The sequence below is a fragment of the Pyricularia oryzae genome, chromosome 7 (assembly GCF_000002495.2).
Source record: "Pyricularia oryzae 70-15 chromosome 7, whole genome shotgun sequence".
Classification (NCBI taxonomy): Eukaryota; Fungi; Ascomycota; class Sordariomycetes; order Magnaporthales; family Pyriculariaceae; genus Pyricularia; species Pyricularia oryzae.
Genome location: NC_017854.1, coordinates 997,512 through 1,019,949, shown reverse-complemented (window position 1 = coordinate 1,019,949; position 22,438 = coordinate 997,512). Strand labels below are relative to the sequence as shown.

Here is a 22,438-nt window from a genome sequence, read left to right as displayed (position 1 = left end):
TGCAGCTTCAATGTTCAATGGCTTGCCAACATGGTCGTTGAAGAGATTGGGGGAGTAAAGTGTGACACCCTCCTTCATTTGTTCCCCGGGCAGATCATTAAAGAAAATACAATTCCATGGGTATGGCTTTAATGCACAACTAAATGATGAATGCGCCGAGATGTAGCAATAAACAATGCACAGTAAGTAGACAGACCATCACAAAGAGCAAAAGTGGATGTTTCAGCTGCATATCACACCCAATACCGTCATGATTAACCTATTTATCTACCAAATTAATTTGGTGGGAGATGCCGGTATGTATGTGCAGCACCTACTTCCACACCCATTGGTGCCGCCCTGTTCCGGCCTGCTTTGTCGTCAAGTAATAATACAAGTACTCAAATACCAGTCCTTGTCAAAACTTTTGACAAGAATAATGAGGAACCAAGAATAATAAGAAGAAAAGACCTTGCTTGTGTAGCCCGAAATAAGGAGTCCGAACGCCAACCCCGCCCTGATAAACACAGAACAAAAAAAAAGGATAGACTTGCTTTTCCTGCTGAGATATGACCAGGGAGTGTGAGGGCCAGCATTGGCCAAGGCGTCAAACGAGGGTATCATTAACCGTATTTAACATGAGCAATACAATATTAGAATATGTACTGAGAAAGGCCCCGGTAGGTATTGCATTCATATCTGCGAACCCCCCGGGCCATAGATGTAGATCTTGTTGAAAATGCCGACTATGAATTTAATGTGATTCATTGGTTTTGTTGGGCCGGAATTTGCGGAGTGGTCTGCTTATTCGCCCCGTCTGCATCGGCATCAGCCTCGTTGGTGTTGCTCGCTGGTGGCATCTGCTCTTCCGATACCTTGGGAGGCGGTGTCACCGGTCTCGCTACTTTTTCCTCCACAGTCTCCGAAGTCGGCGACGTCAGCGAAACGTTCTGGAGGCCCAGACCCTCCGGTTTTGTGTCGGGGGCCCCTGCCGGTGCAGGAGCTGTTGAATTATCAGAAGACTCAGAGCTGACCTCAACGCTCGGTTTCGGGGGCTCCTGAGATTGCTGCTGGTCCACTTGAGGTGCCTCGTTTTTGCCGTCTTGGCTGGGCCTTGGGCTCTTCTCCGGTAACATGGGAGATTTGCCAATCAACATGGGTGTGGTGGGCACAACACCGCCTCCAATGCGAGCCCAGAACATCTGTTCTCGGAGTCGTACGCTCTCTTCCCAAGCAGCCTTGACGGCATCCTCGTCGTCGGTTCGCCAATGTCCGTCTTTCAGGAGGCGCAGGAAGCCCATAAGATCGCATGTCGCCCGAACGCGCACCAAACAATAAGACTTGCAGAGCGGGTACCGCTGCGCCGTATCCGCATCGCTGGTGCGGAACCTGTAGGTCCGGAGGTGTGCTTCTTCTTTGCGGTTTTCTCCACACAGTGAGCACTCCTTGAACTGTGGTTTCGTGATGGCGACCAGCGAACCCGGCGTCGCGGGCGGTACCGGCTCGACAACTAGAGTCCCCTCTGTAATCGCATTGATGACCGTTCGTCGACTGAGCCATGAGAGGCCAGGCGCAATGTCAAGTCTGAGGGTCGGCTCTATGTCCTCGGACAGGACCCTCTTGAAGAACCTGGTATCTTTTAGGGGTGGCACCGGCACCGCCGCAGCGCCCGAGCCCGCGCTCAGAGCAGCTGAACCAGGGGTGTTCGGAGTTTGCGGTAGTGATCCTGAGGATGACGTCGGCACGGTGCTTGCGACAGACGATGTAGATGCATTCGATGGGCTCATGGAGTGACCTGCAGTCAAGCCGAGAGCTGACATTGCACTAGCACCAAACGCGCCCGAAGGGGGCCTGCTCCTGACAGACAGCCTCTTTGTTGTCTGCACCAGTATTTTGAAATCTTCATACGATGATAGATCGGTCCGCAGGATCGGCTGGACGAGGTGAGTGAAGCTCGTGGGGTAGGATGGAGATACGGGTTCCGGTAGGGATTCGTCTGCAGCAGAAAATGGAGTTTCGTCGTCTTTGGAATCGAACCTGCTGAAACCAGGAGATGACGGTGCCGTCAGGGCATTCTGGTCCTCCCGGTCAACGTGCATCTGCTCCATAACAGCTTTGAGTTCCGCCAACTGATCATTTTGCAACTTGAGTAGTATCTCCGTGTTTGAGAGCTGGTCCCGAAGCTTCTCATTCTTGTTGTGCAAGATTTCTTGTTCCTTTTGTGCGTCCTCCTTGGCCGCAATCACCATTTTCTGGGCCTCCTCAAACAGCTGAGTGCTCAGCTCTTCCAGCTCTTGTTCAATCTTCTTCTTCTGATGTTCCATCTCGTATCGTGCCTTCTTTTCATCAGCCACGCGACGAAGCAGGTCCTTCTTCTCGGACTCGACAGTTTTGCGGCGCACCCAAACATCCCCTGAAAGCATTTCTCGCTGCTCAGCGAGACGCCCCTCTAACTGCCTTATTGTTTCTCTTGCATCCTCGAGTTCCGCCCTTGCTCTTGACAGAGTGTCGTCGAGGGTAGTCTGGTGGTTGATCGCGTTAATGAGCTTCGTGCTCAAGGTTGCGACTTCTAGATCAAGATCAGAAACGGGGCTTATCGGGCTAGGGAAGCCATGGGCGCTAGCGGGGCTCATGGCCCTACTTCTGGGATCCGGGAGAGTGTTAAGGTCCTGCGAATCGTCAAAGTTTCTCGGAGTGGCTGACGTTGGCGATGGCGTTTTGGAATTATGGGCAGGACCCAGGAACGTGCTCGCATATGCTACGTCGGCCGACATCTTTGGTGGCAGGTCGCTGAGTGACGGCGATCTGTGGTGGTGGCCTACAGTGGCGTCTGCTGTCTTAGTGGCTGCCCCCGGACTGGTAAAGCTGGAGAGCGACCGGAAGTGGCCAAAGGGCCGCGCGGACTTTACGCTTGGGCTTTTGTGTTGGGTCCAGCCAGCGACTGTCACAAAGCTGTCGTGGCACGCAACGGTCAGTAACTGCCAGTGCTAACAAAGCCAAATTTGGTCGAATAAGGTCGATTGATAGAAATAAAAGAAGACTAGTGATAATGGGAGGCTCATGCTAAGTGGCCATGGGCTGACAGCTGGAACCATATCAAACATATGCTTGTTGTGATTATGGTAGCTGAAAGTGGGAAACGCGCGGTGACTGGCAACTTTATAATTGATCTAAAGTAAGGAATTGACTTACGGGATGGAATCCAGTTTGGGTGATGGGAAGGAGGAACCTGAGCCAAAAGGCCGCGGTTCCAGGTAACAGTCGGTGGATATACCTGAATAGAATGGGAATGCCCTAATCCAAACAGCCACAGAAGTGTGCTGCGGGATTGCGTTTGCGTTTTCGGTTGATCGTCGCAGGAGAGGAAGGTTCGTCGAGTGTACTGGGACGATGAGGTAGATAGGTCGGTACAGGGGAATCGGGTACTGAGGATGAATTCAGACTGCGGGGAGTAGGCCGTTTATTGCTCCACCCGATCAGTGCCTTCGCCTTTCCCAGTAGCTCCCGTCTTGACTGCTATGAGCTTCAACGTCAAAAGACCGTGCGATGTTGGTGCTTAGGTAGATGCGTGGCCACGGAGGTCCCGAGAGCTCATTAACAATGGCAAACACCCCTCCTATGTAGAGTGCGCAGAGTAACCCAGTGATCGGGATTAGAGTTTAACATGTGTATCTTATTTTCAAAGGCGCTGTCATGGTCGTCTAGACTATTATCGGTGTATTCTTCGGTAGGAGATCGATTTTGCGCAATCTATGTCGAAGGGAAATGTATCTTGTCGAAGTCGCTGTATCGGAAAGAATTGATTTCCAGAAGTCGTGAACCATGAGATGTCGGTGACCAGCTGCTATTCAATGTTGGGAATTCGGCGGAAGACGGCAAAGTCCCAGTCCGATGCAACCAGCTAAGACACACTGACTTGCGCGAGTTGTAGGCGAAGGGCTAGCTGGGCCCAATAAGCCTGGGCAGCGCGTGCTAATTGAGGCTTAGCGGAAAAGAGGGGGCGACAGGCGAAGGAGGAAGTGGAGGTGATGGATGGATGACATGGGTCACGTCTTGTCGCTGGCCTTACCGATTGGTCGCACAAGGGTCATCCCTTGGCGTCCTACTTGGATTTCAAAGTTGGCAGGTTGCCCTGGCTGGGGAATTGACTGAGTGTTTACAGTTATCTTGTGACGGATTCAACAAAAGTACAGCTATTCGTCACCTGCCTAATCCATTTGACACACAGCGAACGAAACAAACGCAGCAAACATTACATCAGTGTCATCATCATTGATAGTCCCTCAAGTCCCCTAATATCCAGTTTGCAAACAGAATCTGTGCTTCTTGTACATGGGGGCGAAGAAAGACTTTCATAAGCAAGGGAATGTGCGAGGTACCATGCCGCCAAGGACCGCCACATTCAGCTAGAGCTGCCTTACCGTACACGTGATGTTCAATTCCTCTGACCTCACGGCTAATTTTCGCCCACGACTTTATTTTATTTTATTTTGTTTTATTCGATACCGTCGCTGCCATCGGTACAGCCTCTATCCGTTGTGATGCTCAACTTTCGTGAGTAATGTTGAACCTAGAACTATATAGTATTGTATGACTTGCTCGGGAATGTTATGTGCTAAATCCCTTTATTCCATAACCTTGGTTACCTTTCACATTGAAGTTTAGCCGATTCTCGTCTAAAGCCAATTGCTGACGAGTTTGAACCCGCCTGTCTGGGGACCCCTGGTCTTCAGCCCCCCGGAGCAGTTCCTTCTTGGACGTCATCGGCCGTCAACTGCAACAGTTGCAAATTGCAAGCCACTGTCGTCGCACTCGTTTCTCTTAACGCGCGCTTCGTTTGTTTCAATAGCAATTTTTCCTTTTTTTGTTACTCCCAGGAACCTTGGAGACTGGGCCAATTGCCTCACTACTCCAAACCCAATCTGGCATCAGACTAATTTGGCAGGCTGTCACCTCTACTCTGCAGCGTAACATCTTTACTCAGCCACCACCACAACACGAGACCTGGTTCGTGCCGGTTCGATTGCCGTTTAACCTCGGTCGGATTCAAAAAAGAAAATCGCCAAAAAGTCAATGCTAGACACGACCGCATTAACTTGGTGTACCCGTCTGATCTCAAGATTCCGCCTGATCTGCCTACCTGAATCAGGGAAGATCTGCGTCGGCAAACACCCAAGAAACTCGGGGGGTCCTTTCATCTGCAAGGAGCCGCCCTCGAATCCTCGCAAACAGTAGGCGCCGTTTTTGTCCGTTCTCGGAGAATGGTCGTCGCGTCGCAAAAAGAAGCAATCTTGTCTTCTTCAGCCATTTCCTGAATTGGATCTGATCACAGCCTTGTGAATTGGTTGGGGAAAACCAAAAGCAATTGGCAATTTGCTCTATATACGGCGTAATATCCCATCTACCGGCCTCTAAAAGGTTACTTCAGATTAAACTTGATCGTAATCCTGTTTTGTCAATTCATCCCCAAAATTACGATACGAAGTACTTCGCTCCGTATCGATCGCCATCCCCCTACTCGGCATTGCCATGTCCTGGGACAGCCGGGGTTTTCTATTGATCTGCCTCGCTTTCTGTTTTCAATCCCTTGGCAAGGTGGACAATCATGTCAATGCTTTCTATCCGCCTTGCCCGCATTCCGGTACTGACGTCTCCTGTGTTTTTCTTTTTCGACACGCTGCGACGGATAACTGTGTTAAAACTTGTAAGCTTTTGCCACCCTCCACTTCGACCAAAAGAATGTAGCAGGGTTTTCGCTTGTTGCGATCACATCAGCAGAAATCCCTCGTCGGCTTTTACGATGTACACATTCCTTTGCCCTTTTGCCAGTGGGCTCAGGAAGCAAAATACTAATTAGTAGTGCTCATCGTCCTGTACTTTCTGGTTAGTTCTCGGTTAATACCGAGTGTTGACCCAAAGGGAAAAGTTGCCTAGTTCGGTTTCGGCATATTCCACAAGGCTCTGAAACCGTATCAGCAAGGTGGCGGGAAATGATAACCTCAGGACCCAGGTTCTACATGCCTATTCGGCGCATAATAACAATGTCGATTTGGGACATGCTATAGTTAGCTCTGGAGTCTCAAGACTAAAAGTCTGCACCGACTCACCTTGTGCCTGGGTTCAGAATGTTGGTCCCTTTGATTTGTGTTTCCAGCATTGCAAAGGTGTACAAAGCTGTATATGCAAGGAGGAATAAGACAGACATTGCAGCGTGTGGCTGGCTGCGGCCCCAAGGATATGGCCGTAGATCATGGTCCTGTCTCGCGGAGGAGCGAACTGTCTTAGATACCTGCCCCTGGACTTCTTTAGCTTGTATTTGGCGGGTCGCTGTGCTATCCGAAGTAGTAGAAAATAACTTTGCCGCGAGCTGTTGAAAGACCGGCGGGACGGGGTTGGGAGATCGTCGATCGTCCCGGTTGAAGAGATTCATTATAGTTCTTAGTGTTTCCCAAGTGAGGGTGTAAGTGATGCGTGTCGTCGGAACAAAATCCAATGCCGCTTTTCGATTTAGTGTACATAGAGCCGTCCTGGTTTTTAGCGGAACTCTGCAGTCTGGGCAAAATTTGCCGAACGCTTCATTAGCCCTCACCAGAAAGTTCGCGTAACTGGATTACATGATGATTATTATTATTATTATTATTATTTAAAAAAAAACCCCGTTGTCGATATACTGGGCGTTGACGAGACAGAAGTTCCTTGTAATCGATCAGTCATGTTCCAGGCTTCCAGCCTCAAAGAAAGCAGCCAATCAGCAAGCCACCACAGACGGCAACACAGCGATGAGGGTGAATGACAGTAAATCACGTGAGATTAGATAAGGATTTGAAGTTGCGGAAGAACATTTACCGTAAGATCTGGAAAGTCTCGGCGTAATCCGGTGGGATGTCGCGTTCGCGTTTCGCCACTTCACTGCGCTTGGGACCATCACCAATGGCTATAACGTAACCAATTCGCGATCGGAACAAGATGCCACCTCACTGTCGAAAGGCTTAGTGAATGAGGAACCGTGGCTCCTCGTAGGATAGTGCTTGCCGCCGCATGACAGGCACTCAACGTCAGAAGTCATGTCATCGTCGTCCCCGTTGCTCGAGCCAAAGCGCTTCTTTCGCGACACCTCCCCGGTGGACGCGGCGGAGCGCACTCAGTCGCAGTTCACTTATAGGCAGCTTTCACAGCTCGCCGCATATTCGACGTCATGTCCGCTTCGTGTGATTTCACACATCGATCTGGATGCGTTTTATGCCCAGTGCGAAATGGTGCGGCTAGGTGTTGATGAGGACAGGCCTCTTGCTGTGCAGCAGTGGTATGTTGGTTTGACTCTAGGTTGAACAGCCCCTTGATATTACATCCTGTCGAGGTCTTGGCGTTAACCTTTGACGCAACAAGGCAAGGGCTGATTGCCGTCAACTATCCTGCTAGAAAATTTGGCATTTCACGACATTGTGCTATTGATGATGCACTTAAGCTATGTCCTGAATTACAAGTTCAACGTAAGAAAACATCTTGTCCCGCCGTGAAATTCTTGCTTTCTTCCAGCCCTCTCTGGGCTCTGAACCACACATGGGTTGTTCAGTTCCATATACCCACAGAGTTCTGGAGCTTGTATAAGTTGTTAGCAATTTAGACTGACACAACGTAATACGTCAGACGTTGCAACCTGGAGGGAAGGCGATAATACTTGGGCGTACCGTGGCGATGCAGCTGCGAACATCGCTACAGACAAGGTCTCTTTGGACCCATATAGACTGCAGTCACGAACGATTCTGGCACTGATAAAAGAGTGCCTTCCGCCTCACCAGTGCAAAGTGGAAAAGGCAAGCATCGATGAAGTGTTTATTGATCTCTCGGCCAATGTACACTCCAAGCTCATAGAAAGATTTCCCGAGTTGGCTTCTCCGCCACCAGGAGCTGATGCACAGGCACGTCTGCCTCTACCACCAGTGAGTGCCCTCGACTGGCAGGCAGATGCGCTAATCGAGCTCGACGAGACCGAGACCGAGACCGACGACCCGGACTGGGACGACATTGCTCTGCTCATTGCTTCAGAAATTACCCGCGACATCAGGCAAACGATATTCACCAGACTAAAATACACTTGCTCGGCGGGCGTCGCGGGCAACAAGCTACTCAGCAAGCTTGGATCTGCCCATAAGAAGCCCAATCAGCAAACGGTGATTCGTGGCCGAGCTGTCCGCAAGTTCCTCTCAGACTTTAAGTTCACCAAGATTCGCAACCTCGGTGGTAAGCTGGGCGACCAGGTGGTCGCGGCATTCGGCACCGAGTCTGTTTCTGACTTGCTCGAGGTGCCGTTAGATCAACTGAAGCTGCGGCTGGGCGAGGAATCAACGGCGCTATGGGTATATAACACGATCCGTGGGATCGATAACAGCGAGGTCAACTCGAGAACACAAATCAAATCCATGCTTTCAGCAAAGTCGTTCAGGCCAAGCATTCACTCGGTAGACCAGGCAAACAAATGGCTTCGCATCTTCTCAGCAGACATATTTTCTCGGCTGGTCGAGGAAGGCGTCCTCGAGAACAAGAGACGCCCAAAGACTATGAACCTGCATCATCGGCACAATGGCCAATCCAAGGCACGATCGTGTCCGATACCCCAAGGGGTGAGAGTGCTCGACGACAGTGTGCTGTATGAGCTTGCCCAGAACCTCCTGAGGCAGATTGTGATGGAGGGCAAGGTCTGGCCCTGTGACAACCTCAGCCTGAACGTCAGTGGTTTTGAAGATGGGATAACTGGCAACATGGGCATTGGAGGATTTCTGGTCAAGGGAGAGGAAGCACAGGGTCTTCGGTCCGTCAGCAACCGGGATAACCCAGCTGGGCATCAAGAAACCCAACAGCAGCAGCACCATGACAGTAAACGACGCAAGATAAATGGTGGTGGGTTGCATCGCTTCTTTGGCAAGGCAACTCAGCAGCGTGAGTCCTCGTCGGGGCCGGGGGAGGATGACGAGTACACGGCAAAAGCGGAAGGTAGCAAGCGCCGGTCCCAAGACGAGTTGCATCCGACGGATGCACAGGCTGAAGAGTCGATGCAAGAAGCTATCGGATCTTCTTGCCCGCGCTGCAAAGACGTCTTCTTTAATACGCCAGAAGAGCTGCAGGACCACCTCGACTGGCACCTCGCCAAAGACCTCCAAGACGAGGAGGAACGTGGAGCTTCTGCATTCGCTACACGGAGGCAGCCCACCTCGGCGGCACCGCCTGCGAAACCGCGGGGAAGGGGAAGGCCGCCCAAAGGGGCGGCGAAGCCAAAGACTGACCCCGGGCAAAGGCGGTTGAGGTTCGACTGAGACGTTCTACATCAGGAAGCGGCAGGTGGATTGGGGTATCAGCATCAATAAGACGGCCTCCCCATAAACTCCGATCCCGATAAGGAGAAGGGAGGGCCCTTGGGCAGGCACGATTATTTAGGTTGCATTTGCATTGTTATCAAAGGGAACGTTTGCTCCATATTGTTTCCAGGGGTCCAGCTGAAGCTTGGTGTTCTACAGAGTATCGTTTAGCACTCGTTCACCGCTTCTGACTCTCGGTAGAAGACCAAGGGTTGTATGCGCGCATATACTATGTAATGCCATCTTTGCTTGGATAGAATGCGGCAAGAGCTCAAAACACCAAGGAGATGATACATCAGAACAGAGGATAGGGATGCGTGCGTGTCAACCTTTCATTGAGTCGAGCGAGCTTTCTATGACACAGACTACAGCCAATGTATTATCTTGGCGGGCCTAAGTGTCAAATCTTGGCCCTTCGTCTCAACCATGAACATACGACGAGATGAATATAGGGCTACATGTGTGATGTCAAAAACAAGACAAGGTTTTAATTATATACCAATTGACAGTAAGGCGATATGCAGGTTAATAGGATGAATTACTCAGTAATAAGACCGTTTTCCCAATCGGCTTTTAACGACTTTTGATTGCCCAAACGTGCATGCAAAGTTCATCTTTGAAGTTGCTAATGTTCCTTGGCGTAAAATGTCGACAGTTGCATGAGAGGTTGGAGTATTCCACCCCGAAGTTGGTTGGTACGGAAGAGAATTTGGTATGTACTACGTCAGGGTACCTGGTGAACCGGCGTGCAAGTGTGGCCTCCGTTGATGCGTTGCTGCCCAACCTAACAGGAGTAGGCCCGGCTGTTCTCCCGCGAAGGGGGAAAAACCCTGGACATGGGGGTAAGTAAGTCAGGGTACGTACCTTACTTTAGCCCACCAAGCGCGTGCAACACACTGCACACACTCACTCTCTCCCTCTCGCATACACGCTCACGCGCATATACATACCTACACATACGCATACATATATCCGTACACGGATTTACGATGCCCACTCAAACCCAATCCAGGACTCGACAAGATGCGTGCTGATCATGTTTGGGCCGTCAAAACTGGGGAACAAAAGCAGCCTTGGCAGTTCCGTCCCAAGGAGCCTGGATGGAGAGCTGCAAGTGCGCCTGCAAGCTCCTCCTTATGCCAGGGATCCAATTGAAGGCGGGCCACTCCCAGATTCCCGGCCAAGCATTCGTCGAAGTGGGAAGGGCATCAGGCATGAGGCAAGTGAGAAGTCGACACGTCGCCTACCCAAAGCTCTACACTCCATCCCTGTGCATAGCAAGCGGCAGCTGGCCTGCAGAATGGCGGCCATTGCTTTTCCGCTCTTATTTTATTTTGTTTTGTTTTATTTAGTTTTTACTAAATTGGAGACCAAAAATGGTAACGGGGGTATCCCGACAAATTATCGCAAATGACGAGGGCTGCTGCACACAATCATTCCCAGAAGTGCGATAAAAATGGCTGATGTGTGTGCTTGTTAGTGTAGATAGGCGTTTTATGGCCGTTTGCACTAACAAGGGAAAAAAAACTGGTGCTCAGTTTGTGCCCAATCCGTTCACCGACAAATGATGTCTCCACCAATACAAATTTGCGACGCCACAGAAATGGAATTTGCTAACAAGTTCTCCGGTACCTAATTGTAGACCGAACAACCTTTTTTTGGGCATCTATAATCAGAGCCCAATGATCATACAGTTGGGTTGGTGACCTAGTTTTCACGTCTTTTGTAGGTAATGGTCAAACGCTACCAGCCTCAAGTTTGCCCGTCCCAAAAAAAAAAAAATTGGCTGGGGAACCTCGACTTGAGGATGACACGGGACACCTGTCTAGGTACTGCCACGAAAATTCTGCCCACCCTCTGACCACTGCTACAGAGTGAAAGCCTGCACCTGGCCCAAAATCATCCGTGACCAACCATTTTGCACCACGAACACAACCCGCGCATAACTGGCCAAGGTCTGGCTGGCTGCTCGTTCACCAGTCCAGCGTCGTCTGGTTTGTTTTTGGCATCAAAGCGTGCAAGCTGAGATGCTTTCGTTGTTCTGAGGCAGTTTCCAACTCAGCCCGATTCGGACATCGATGGCTTGTATCCCATAGATCGTAGCAAAAACTCCATTTTCATGGGTTATCAGGCGCTAGAAATTCCAAGGGCCTTTCGAGTCCCGGACGCCGCTTATGATGCCAAAACAGTTGCCATTTGTTTTTTGGTGGCAATGGCTGAGATTTGGAACGATCGGGACTCAGAGTTGCCGTCGTCAGTCAGGCTGCAAGTGGTATCGCCTCCTGAGCCTTGCTTACGGGGAGGTTCCAGCCCAAATCTCATATGGCAGGATAAAGAGGGCAGACAGTTGGATGAGGAGCAAAAAGTGTGGACCAGGCAACAGGAAACTGGGCGGGCTGTTCAATCTGTGCACGCGTGATTCTTCATTTTGGCCCGTCTGGCCAGTAGCGGAGGAAGTTTAGCTTCCTGGTCCTTGGACCCACCCAGACCTCAGCCCAGCCCAACCAACTGACGAGCACAACCGCCGCCTGGGCAAAGGCGAGATTCACGTTATTCATTTGGTCCCTTGGTTCCCCCCCACTCCTCCACCTCTCCTCTTTCGAAGGACTTTCTTTCCTTCCCACTCTTTCTACCTACGGCTTGATTTCCGCGCGCTGCGATTCCTAATCCTTTCCAACCATCTCATTTACCTGTCTGCTCATCCAAGAAGTATTTGTGTATACTGGCGGGCTGGATTTGATTTTGTGTCTCCTCGCGTCGGCGTTTTTGCCCTTGCATCTATTTCCTCATTTTCCCGTCATAATACCCCTCTTCAACGGCAGCGTGCTTTCCATCCTACCTAGAATATGGCTCACAACAACAGACAGCGGTCATCGGTCGCCGCCAGCGTCCCGCCACAAGCTCCGCCACCAAGCACAAGGAACAACGAATATTTTCTACCAAGAGACGGTATCGATCGCGAAGTCATTACGGCCGACATATGTCGCTATCTCGGCAATGACGCTCTTGTGCGCCCTGGCCATCTCGAGGTACGCAGCCGCAATTGCCGTCGAAATCTATGCGCGCGACAAATCCGCATGTGCAGTTACTGACGCCGTGCAATACACAGAGGGACGGCCGCGTCGTTCAGGGCTACTATATCACCGCTTATAGGAATCTCACTAGCGTGCGTTATCCCGGATATACTTGTTGTTTTGTTGCTGCAGCATCATTGCAAAACTCTCATCGGCTCGCCCGCAGACCGACCGTGTGAATTGCATCATTAACATAACACACTTTGGCATTACAGGCGATGATTGAGTCACTCAAGGAGGACTCTCAAAAGTGGGTGGAGGAGAAGCGTAGGGCTCAAGGAGCTCAAGGAGGTACAAAATACCCAGGCGGATCCGCAAACTGCTCGGCACGAAAATCTAACAGCCCAACAGCCCAGATGCGATACATGGATTCATCACTTCGCAACCCAAATGCTGTATCACAACACATGACAGGTGTCGCGCGTGACTATCCAGATTCACAGGCCGCTTATAGCGAATCTTATGGTGCCGGAGGACAAGGCGGCTTCGGGCAGTATCCGTCCAGGGACCAGGGCTATGCTGCGCCGCCTCCCGGATCGTTCCCGCCACGGGAACCGGTCTATGCAGACCGTCAGGACCCTTATGGAGCTCAGGCCAGAGCAACTTCCCAGCAATATGTCTCCGCAGGTTATGGACAACAGGCCGATGGACCATACCATGCCACCGGCATGAACAGGCAATACGCAGCACCCCCAGCTCCCCAACAGGCTTACGGTGACCCAATGCAGATTACACCTTCATACCCCCCAACATCACAAGGAGGTGCATACTCCCCGCAGGCTCAGCAGCCATACTATGCGGGAGCCGCGCCGCCACCAGGAGCACCCAGATACGATCCACAGGGAGTCCCAGCTACATCGGCACAGCCGATAGACGTCTTTTATGGCCGTGGTGCGTATCCAGCGACAACCTCCTCGGCGAACACAACATCTGATTTTGTAGCGTCTCCGGCAGGCTCGACAGGACACAGCGCCAGTGGCCTAGAACAACAGTATGAACCAGACCCCACCCGCTCCCGCGCCTCTACTACCCCCTCAGCATCTAGTGCACGTACTCAAATGTCAAACAGTGGAAGCGCACCCCCAAGCCGCCGGGAACAACATCCTAGGGACCATACCCGGGACCATACTCGTGATCGGGAACGTGACCGTCACTACAGCACTACTACCAATGGTCGACGATAAGCCTGCGGAAGCAGCTCTGGCTCTGGTGTACACCAGCTGACCTCCCACAAGCTTGTTCTCCCAGTGGACTCTAATTTCTTTGGTGTGAGTTGAAGACTTTGCATTTCCAGCAGGCCGGTTCCCCGGCCCCTCAGGATACCCTGTTGTTTGTTGCTTCCTCCACTGGACCAGCCCTTCCGTCCCTGGGCCCTCGGACCGAAAATTTCAACCCATGGATTTCCATGAATGGATCAATACCTGGTACAAAACCAAAAAAAACCAACAAGCATAGCCTCTTGGAGTCCATGGAGTTTGCATTTTTCTATTTTCCATAAGGATCTCGCCCTGGATCGGCCCCTCAGTGTTGACAGAAGGCACTCTTTTCGTGGATAAGACACAGTTCATCAGTGGAACTGCGCTCATTCGTCATCTCACGTTCCCTCTCCCCGGATCCTGGCCACAAAAAGGACATTTTATTAGACTATCCCTGCCCATGGGGAAGTCTACAACGAATACACGTATATCTGGATATGGCGCTACGGACATAATGACGGTCATCTTGGACTTCCTAGGTGCCCATAATAATGGGCTCCTTTTTCTTTTTTTTTCTTTTCTTTTTTTTGTGTACGCTTCCTGGAATTGCCGAAGAACGGACTGTTTTACCACAATTGTGGCCTCCCACAACGACTGGACCAGGAGTTAGGAAGAATGGCGTCCGGGTTACCATGTTCCGCCGGGCGGCAGCTGTGTGTTTTTCTATCATGTTCCTTGCTGTCCGGATCTCGGCCAGAACCGACAGCGCGTGACTTGTCATCCATCGCCCTGATCTCTGCTTCCACTACCCTGTTTGGCCATGGAGCACAAGCATCTGATGGAGCTCTGGTTCTTCCTTGGTGTCGCCTTGGAAATCCTGGTAACAGCCGAGATCTGGAACAGCAAGGTGAGTTGGACTCCGATCTTGTACATAACAAATGACCCATATGCAAAGGAACCCTCTATTTATGAGAATTCACCACCGGGAAATTTTCCGAGGACATAATCAACTTCTACTTATTCCCTTCCTCTCCGTACTGACTACGCAGATAGCAACCACTCCTGGGCATCACTTGGTAACCCCCAAGGTGCGGACTCCCACTGGATCCTGATACCCTTGGAACATATCCTCTTGGGCTTTCTTTGCATTTATATGGAAGGCGCCCGTCTGCTCAGTCGCAGCTATATGCGCACCACAGGATCCAGTTCCGGGTCAATGGCCACATTACAAGTTCGACCTGTTACTTGGGATCTGGATACTTCACTTGGATCTGCCACCCTGGATCCTCAAAACAAGTTTACTGATCATGGGCTGCAAAGCCCAGAATGTACACCGAATGGTAAGGACGGACTGCTACCCTCTTGGAAGTCATATCAAAAAGAAACGGAGCCCATATCCCATCTTTCTGGATCTTTGAACGCTTTAAGGGCCTATGGATCTGGTCTTCATAAGATGAATAGAGTATTTCAAAATTCCGTGGACTAGGCCATCTGCCTGAGGAAGCCATGGCATGCCTGGAATGGACGACTCAGATGTCACTGTTCTTTTTCGAATCGGAAAAAACCCCCATGCAAATTCCTTGGGCAATCCCAGCATTTACTGCAAGGTCCGTTGGACTTGGTCCGAAAATCTATTTTGTCTGGCTTCCTTGGTTCGCCTCAGTTTCTTACCTGTCTCATGGTATTCTTGAATGGCAGTAGCTTGTCAGCAGCTATTGCTCAATGGTACTGGAAGATCCGTTACACCATTCGCCCCAATGTGGAAACTTGTACCCGGGTATTCACCTCAGCATAGGAACCGACAATCATGACGAGTTGCATTTACATGTCCTTCAGTCGTCGCCCATTTTGATGTTGGCCCCCGGAATCCACCTCTAGGTTCCATTTAACCGTCCGGCTTATAAAGCCTGGAATGGCTGTTGTTTTCTTGTTAGTTTTGGCCATCTACCCTACGTTTGCTACCTTGAGGCTTCAGTGTAGCCTTTGAAAAGTGGCATCCCGCCATGGTTGTTGACACACTCGTGTGTGCCGGAATTACTGACAGCAATTCTGATTAGTGCCTGAGATTTGTGTTAGACGAGTCGGCTAATGGGCTGAGGTGACGCGGCGGGATATGGGTTCATGTTTTTATTTCTGTTGTTCACCCTGCCGAGTTATACTTTCATGGATGGAAATACTTTGTTTATTTGTATTGTTATGGTTTACCGACGGGAATCGTTCATGTACTTTGCTGTTAATTTGTTTTGGCATTCTCATCTTCTATTTTGTATCCTGCCTTGCGAAACGTGAAAGCTGCCAAATCAATAGACAACAAATGCCCGAAGCGCGCTGACGCAGGGCAATGCAGGTACGACACATGCCAGCCTGGCCTTGCGCAAATTCTCACGACTAGGTCCCCTACTCGCTTCAGATATCTACCGTACCTACGTATGGTACCTAGTACATGGGTGCAGACGGTCCTTGGCTCTTGGCAACATATGGTGAGTATGAAACCTAGCCAACGCAAAAGATGGGATAGACAAGACTGCAAATCTGGATTTATTCTGGGGTTGGAAGTGCTTCTCTGCTGCAGGGCGTTTTTATGCTAAGTCTGGATTTTGGTTTTCACTATCGAAGATCGCGGGGCTTGGGTGTATTATACGGGATGGGCATAGGAATGAATTTGACACGAACTGGCATAGGAATGTTGTTGTGACGCTGAATGATTAATAAATATGCGCTATGTAAATCTGTTAGGCCACCAAGGTATGCAGGCACATTTGTCAAGCCCATCGATACTCATGGCTTGTTAATATTTACTTTGCCTCCCCACCCTTTTCCCTTAGCATTCTTCAGTGTTCTTGGCTGGTGGTGGTTTAGGCGGGGATGCCACGTGAAACCATTGCAGGGGCATGCTGAAGCTGAAGTGTAAGCCAAACTTCGGCTCCGAGTCAAACCAGGAACTAGAAGCGATTTGAAATAGAATAATCCGATTTCTATGGCAATCCTAACATCAAACAAGGGTCTGGAGGGTTTTTTTTTCGTTGTCTTTTTTGTTCTTTTTTTTCTGGCTTCGCGGGTTGCACCTGTGCCTAAGGCATTGGGGACTACGAGCAGGTTTGTAGGAGGGATCTGGGATCGCTTTTTTGCAATGCGATATGCGCACACACCGACTTTCACCACCCAATCCAATAACTGCATGCAGGTTTTGATTTCGCAGTCCGAAAAAGTTTACAGAAATGGGTCCAAAGAGAGAGCAGAGTGGTTATTCCGGATGAAATTACAGCTATTAGAACAAATTTAATCAATTCAATTCACCCGCAAAGACTCGGACAAGCACGTGGGATTTGTTCCAATTGACATGGAGGTCGTCTATCACCGGTTTAAGATACCACAGCCGCAAGTAACCAGGGTATTCAAACCAGGGAGGGAAAAGGTGCACTGCACTTGCCCCGCCATTTTGCGTGTCAAACAAGACAAAGACCAGACCGCTTCACCCCAAAATTTTAGTCTCGCCCCCCCTCTGTCTAATTCTGCCGCTCCCACCAACAACATTCTGCCACCCACCCCTAAACATCATCCACAGCATCGCATTCGACAGTGTCTATATTTCCTTCTGTAGGCTATTAGCAGCCAGCCGGGGGCTCTGCTTATCGTCCCAACTCAATCAGAAGGCTCACAAGTCGCCATTTAACAAACTGTCGACTTGAACCGCGATCCCGAACGAGCACACACCGCCGCCGTCTGGCCCTGTTTAACCCCCCGCCGCCGCCTCGGTGCTGTGACAAAGACAAGATGGACGCGGCAGCCGTTCGGAACTGCATCGTCGCAACCCTCGACCCCACTGCCGACGTGAGGAAACAGGGCGAGCACGAACTGAAGCAGGTGCGTTTACAGAAGAGAAAAAAAATGCAACATTCCATCCTCGTACATTCGGGAGGGGCAAGGCCCTCGCGCGCCATTCACCATATGCACACCTTGACCTCGTCGAGTCCATCAATCCCAGTTGGGTGCCCTCGTCGCTGACCTATGATACAACTGTTCTCGTCTCGATAATTTCAGGCCGAACAACAACCAGGATTTATCGACTGCCTCGTCACCATCCTCCAGAGCGAACAACAGCAAAATGTTCGCTTGGGAAGTACGTCTTGCCCCTCAGTCGCCAGCGCACATACCGCGGGGCCTGAACCGACTACAAGAAAAGACCTATTATTAACTTGATGCTCACCAATTTTTAGCCGTTATCTACCTCAAAAACAGAGTCCACCGCGGCTGGTCAGACGGCGAATCTGCATCCTCCGAGCCCGCGATAAACGAAGACGAGAAGACGCGCTTCAAGGAGAACCTGCTCCCCCTCCTCGCCTCCTCGCAGGGCGTGATCCGACAAAATCTCATCCCCATCTTACAAAGAATCCTTCACTGGGACTTTCCGCAAAAATGGCCCGCCTTTATGGACTACACCGTGGAGCTGCTTGGGACAAACGACAAAGACAGGGTGCTAGCCGGCCTACAGTGCCTGCTGGCCATCTGCCGTGCTTATAGGTTCAAGCCAAACGACGATGAGAACAAAGCTCAGCTGCAGAAGATCATTGAGGGCAGCTTCCCCAGGCTCTTGGACATCTGCAGGGAACTTGTTGTACAGGAGAGCGACGATGCCGGCGAGATGCTGCACATTGCGCTCAAGGCTTTCAAGCACGCAACCTTCGTAAGTATATATAATTACCTCTTTGGGGACTGTACATTTTGGACGGCATTGTATCTTTTTTAGCGCCTACAACACTACTGACATGACCTTTTGGTCTTTTGCAGCTCGAATTACACGGCATTCTACTTCAGCAAGAGACAAATATGGCATGGTGTGACATCTTCTTAAGGACCGTCTCGAGGGCGGTCCCCGCCTCGGCTATGGCTGACGAGAGCCCCGAGCGGGAAAAGCACCACTGGTGGAAGGCGAAGAAGTGGGGATACTACAACCTCAACCGTCTTTACCAAAGGTAAGACCCCTATTTCCAAGGCCCTGATTTATGGCTGGAGACGTATGATGCTAACCTCAGCACAGGCATGGCAACCCGGAGGCCTTCCCCAAAGATGCTACCGCCCAGTTGGATTTCGCAAAGTACTTTTCCAGCACCGTTGCGCCCGCTATTCTCAAGCACTACCTTGTCGAGATCGAGAAATGGGTCGCCAAGACCACCTGGCTTAGTCGACCATGTTTGTCGTACATCATCGTATTCTTGGATGAGTGTATTAAGCCGAAGGAGATGTGGACACATCTGAAGCCTGACCTCAACAACCTCATTCAGCACTTTATATTCCCCGTCATGTGCCTGTCCGAGGATGATGTCAATGACTTTGAGGATCAGCCTGAGGAGTATCTTCACCGGAAACTGAACTTCTACGAAGAAGTTAGCGCCCCTGATGTCTCTGCGACCAACTTCCTCGTCAACCTCACAAAGTCCCGGAGGAAGCAGACCTTCGAGGTTCTTCAGTTCATCAACAATGTCGTCAACGAATACGAGGCTGCAGCACCCGAAAGCAAAAACCACATTGCCAAGGAGGGTGCATTGCGCATGATAGGAACCTTGGCGCCTGTCTTGCTGAGCAAGAAGAGCCCAATTGCCGACCAGGTTGAATACTTCCTCGTCCGATATGTCTTCCCCGACTTCACGAGCACCCAAGGCGTACTCCGCGCCCGTGCTTGCGATACCATTGAGAAGTTTGAGGCACTTGATTTCAAAGACCAAAACAACCTCCTCACTATTTACCGAAACATCCTGCAGTGCATGGCCGATCCCGACCTTCCCGTCCGTGTGACGGCGGCGCTTGCTCTGCAACCTCTGATAAGACACGACATCATCCGCAGGAGCATGCAGGAGAGCATTCCCACAATCATGCAGCAACTGCTCAAACTGGCCAACGAGGCTGACATTGACGCTCTGGCGAACGTAATGGAGGACTTCGTGGAGGTCTTCGCCAAGGAGCTCACACCGTTTGCGGTTGCGCTTAGCCAACAGCTCAGCCACACCTACTTGCGGATTGTTCGTGAACTCCTGGACAAGAACGGCGGACGCGACGGCGAGGACGATTATGCGGACTTCCTTGACGATAAGAGCATAACGGCCTTGGGTGTCCTGCAAACGATCGGCACGCTGATCCTGACCCTCGAGAGCACCCCCGAGGTTCTTCAGGCCATCGAAACAGTATTGATGCCCGTAATTGAAATCACATTAGAGAACAAGCTCTATGGTAAGTAGACAGATCAAAACTCTGCCTTTTCTGGCATGCCGTTTTCAAACATTCAAACAGCTCACTGACAATCTTTCAAGATCTGTACAACGAGGTGTTCGAGATCATTGACAGCTGCACATTTGCTGCGAAAAACATTTCACCAATCATGTGGAAAGCTTTCGAGCTTATTCACCAGACGTTCAAGTCTGGCGCTGAGCTCTACCTTGAGGACATGCTCCCGGCACTGGACAACTATGTTCAGTATGGCGCCCCTCATCTTGTGCAAAACCCACAGTACAGCCATGCCCTGTTCGATATGGTCAAGACCATGTTCGAGGAACCTAAGGTGGGCAATGTGGACAGGATTTGCGCATGCAAGCTTGGAGAGGCCATGATGCTCAGTCTCCGCGGATCGATCGACAACTACATCGAGGGTTTTGTGACGATGGCGATGAACATCATCACATCCCAAGACATCAAGATCAAGTCCGTCAAGATTCACCTGATGGAGATGGTGATCAACGCCATCTACTACAACCCCCTTCTCACGCTGCAGGTCCTGGAGTCCAACCAGTGGACCAATAAATTCTTCAGCCTCTGGTTCAGCAGTATGGACCTTTTCACTAGGGTACACGACAAGAGGTTATGCATCGTTGCCATCTCTGCTCTTTTGAGCATCAACCCAGAGCAGATCCCGGCAAGCGTCTCCACAGGGTGGCCTCGTTTGCTCCAAGGCATCACTGTTCTTTTCAGGACCCTGCCTAACGCCGAGAAGAACCGTGCCGAGGCCATGAAGGATGACTTCACACTCGACCCTGGCAGCTATGACTACGAGGATGACGATGAGTGGGACGAGGATGACGCCAACTGGAACGCTGATGGAGACCAAGAAGAGGAGCCATCCGACGTCAAGGATGAGAGCACGGCCTATATCGAGTTCCTGAACGAAGAGGTACGATCTGTCCCCCTGCACAGGCGCGTAATAAAGGCTTGACTCAGGAAGGCTAACACCTTTACAGGCACAGAAGTTCAGCAACTTGGACCAGGGAGGTTTCGAGTCTGATGATGATCTTGGAGAGCAAAGCCTACTCCTCGAGACACCGTTAGAGAAGGTTGAGCCGTATGGAATTTTCAGAACAGTCCTCTTACGTAAGTCAGATGCCTGCTAGGCTCAATCCTGTTGTTGTTGAATGCGTCTCAAGTATGCTGGCTCATGCTGACTTTAAATCGATTGCAGGCTTGCAACAAGAACAGCCACAGTTCTATCAGTCTCTAGCAGGGCACCTGCAGGATGACGATCGGAACATGTTGCAGACAGTGGTACAACAGGCTGAACAAATCATGATTGTCGCTCAACAGCAGCAACAGGCAATGGGACAGGGCGCAGCCAATGGTGGCGCCAGCTAAACGGGCGCAAGCCTTGAGATCAACGCCTAAAGTACCCGGCGCTGCGGTTTCATGAGCTGGAGAATTCTCGTTACTATAACTTCACTTCACTTGGTTCTTTTCTCAGGAGGCAGAACCAAGTCAAGACGCACGGGTTTGTTCAAGGCCGTTGAATGACTGCATGTTCAAGACACTGATGAGGGAACATAAGCTTGGAGACGGCACACATCGAGCCGTTTCCATTGGTATGGATTATGATGGAAATATTGATTTGGCTTCACCGTACTTGTTGGATTAATTGCCTTGAAGAGATGAAAAAGTTGAATGGGCAAGTATGGCGCTTTTGGTTGCTGGAGCTGAACAGAAAGGAATACCGATTCGGAGCATGGGAGGTAAATAAAGAGAGGACTAAGTACCATGAGGAAGATGATGGTAGAAGCAAGCTTGGAGTGGAAGAATAGATACCTGACGTAGAACGGTTTTGTGGCTGCACAGAATTCTTTCTCGATTATTGTCTTGGTCTTGGATTGCATAAATGAAGGGCTTGGATCAAGAGGCCATGGCATATGGTTTGTGATTAGAGATATAAGAAATGTGCGAATCAAGCGTTTTGCTACCGCCAGGAAAAGTAATGGCAACCTGACGATAATGTCATACTGCTCGGTTGGCAACCACTCCGGTACTAGATAGACAGCGCGCCTTCGAATCTTTCTAAACGATGACTCGAATCTGGAATAAACAAACCCCTGCGAGCCAGCTCTGACCGAGAAGATCCTTGCCCGCTATGTTGACCTGCCCAACGGCCGCGTTTCGGGAGCTCCCGGGTGGTGTGGTGTGGAGTTGGTCACAAGGAGCGTTAACGGCGGTGAGGATGCTCACATTTCTTTGGTCTTTTCTTGCAGCATACACACAGACAATCAATCGAGCGCGCGGGGAAGCTATGCACCGACGCAAGGGCTTGGTTGGCCACCGGAGCATTTGAGCGCATGAAGTAGGAAAGTTTGGGCCCCAGGGCAAGGGCACGGCCAAGGCCAAACCGGGGCTGGCTTGGACTATTTTTTCTTCCTCTTCTTGAAAGAAGGAAGATGAGGGGTTCTGGGTTTGGTGTTTTGTGGAGCCGAGACGTGGAGGCTCTGCGTGGAGAAGTTGACGATAATAACCGTCGGTAACCCCTCGCTAGAGAAGGTAAGCGAGTCTGTTTATTTGGTTTGTTTTCGTTTTCATTCATTTTGTGTTCCAACTC

The 22,438-nt window shown here is 50.7% G+C and overlaps 7 protein-coding genes across 7 annotated transcripts; 6 read left to right on the top strand and 1 right to left on the bottom strand.

Moving 5' to 3' along the window:
* Positions 1–155: 155 nt before the first annotated feature.
* MGG_02923 (uncharacterized protein) lies at positions 156–3,896 on the bottom strand. The gene is made up of 2 exons (XM_003720747.1): positions 3,172–3,896; positions 156–2,931 (listed from the first exon to the last, which is right to left on the bottom strand). The coding sequence occupies exon 2, from the start codon at positions 2,751–2,753 to the stop codon at positions 744–746; it is 2,010 nt and encodes a 669-aa protein (XP_003720795.1). The 5' UTR covers positions 2,754–2,931; positions 3,172–3,896; the 3' UTR covers positions 156–743.
* Positions 3,897–6,846: 2,950 nt separating this feature from the next.
* MGG_02924 (sister chromatid cohesion protein Eso1) lies at positions 6,847–9,896 on the top strand. Its single transcript, XM_003720746.1, has 3 exons — positions 6,847–7,282; positions 7,366–7,469; positions 7,627–9,896. Exons 1-3 carry the CDS (start codon positions 7,044–7,046, stop codon positions 9,288–9,290), a joined length of 2,007 nt encoding a protein of 668 aa, XP_003720794.1. The 5' UTR covers positions 6,847–7,043; the 3' UTR covers positions 9,291–9,896.
* A 454-nt stretch (positions 9,897–10,350) lies between these two features.
* Positions 10,351–10,746, top strand: MGG_17924 (uncharacterized protein; the record flags this gene model as incomplete). Its single annotated transcript, XM_003720745.1, has 2 exons — positions 10,351–10,555; positions 10,685–10,746. The coding sequence occupies exons 1-2, from the start codon at positions 10,369–10,371 to the stop codon at positions 10,744–10,746; spliced, it is 249 nt and encodes an 82-aa protein (XP_003720793.1). The 5' UTR covers positions 10,351–10,368.
* A 1,432-nt stretch (positions 10,747–12,178) lies between these two features.
* MGG_02925 (uncharacterized protein) lies at positions 12,179–13,630 on the top strand (the record flags this gene model as incomplete). Its single annotated transcript, XM_003720744.1, has 5 exons — positions 12,179–12,361; positions 12,442–12,498; positions 12,622–12,697; positions 12,758–13,297; positions 13,476–13,630. The coding sequence occupies 5 exons, from the start codon at positions 12,179–12,181 to the stop codon at positions 13,628–13,630; spliced, it is 1,011 nt and encodes a 336-aa protein (XP_003720792.1).
* A 647-nt stretch (positions 13,631–14,277) lies between these two features.
* Positions 14,278–15,397, top strand: MGG_02926 (uncharacterized protein; the record flags this gene model as incomplete). Its single annotated transcript, XM_003720743.1, has 4 exons — positions 14,278–14,509; positions 14,652–14,942; positions 15,089–15,209; positions 15,304–15,397. 4 exons carry the CDS (start codon positions 14,278–14,280, stop codon positions 15,395–15,397), a joined length of 738 nt encoding a protein of 245 aa, XP_003720791.1.
* A 1,979-nt stretch (positions 15,398–17,376) lies between these two features.
* Positions 17,377–21,216, top strand: MGG_02927 (uncharacterized protein; the record flags this gene model as incomplete). Its single annotated transcript, XM_003720742.1, has 8 exons — positions 17,377–17,466; positions 17,644–17,722; positions 17,820–18,286; positions 18,391–18,575; positions 18,641–19,827; positions 19,908–20,761; positions 20,829–20,958; positions 21,047–21,216. 8 exons carry the CDS (start codon positions 17,377–17,379, stop codon positions 21,214–21,216), a joined length of 3,162 nt encoding a protein of 1,053 aa, XP_003720790.1.
* A 571-nt stretch (positions 21,217–21,787) lies between these two features.
* On the top strand, positions 21,788–22,286 carry MGG_17923 (uncharacterized protein; the record flags this gene model as incomplete). The annotated part of the gene is made up of 2 exons (XM_003720741.1): positions 21,788–21,823; positions 21,949–22,286. The coding sequence occupies 2 exons, from the start codon at positions 21,788–21,790 to the stop codon at positions 22,183–22,185; spliced, it is 273 nt and encodes a 90-aa protein (XP_003720789.1). The 3' UTR covers positions 22,186–22,286.
* Between the last annotated feature and the right edge of the window lie 152 nt (positions 22,287–22,438).

Excerpts from the sequence above, each read along its gene's own strand:
- MGG_02923 (XM_003720747.1), bottom strand. The coding sequence starts at position 2,753 with ATGTCGGCCGACGTAGCATATGCGAGCACGTTCCTGGGTCCTGCCCAT.
- MGG_02924 (XM_003720746.1), top strand. The coding sequence starts at position 7,044 with ATGTCATCGTCGTCCCCGTTGCTCGAGCCAAAGCGCTTCTTTCGCGAC. Across the intron at positions 7,283-7,365 it reads CCTCTTGCTGTGCAGCAGTG|GCAAGGGCTGATTGCCGTCA; the intron begins GTATGTTGGTTT and ends TGACGCAACAAG. Across the intron at positions 7,470-7,626 it reads TCCTGAATTACAAGTTCAAC|ACGTTGCAACCTGGAGGGAA; the intron begins GTAAGAAAACAT and ends GTAATACGTCAG.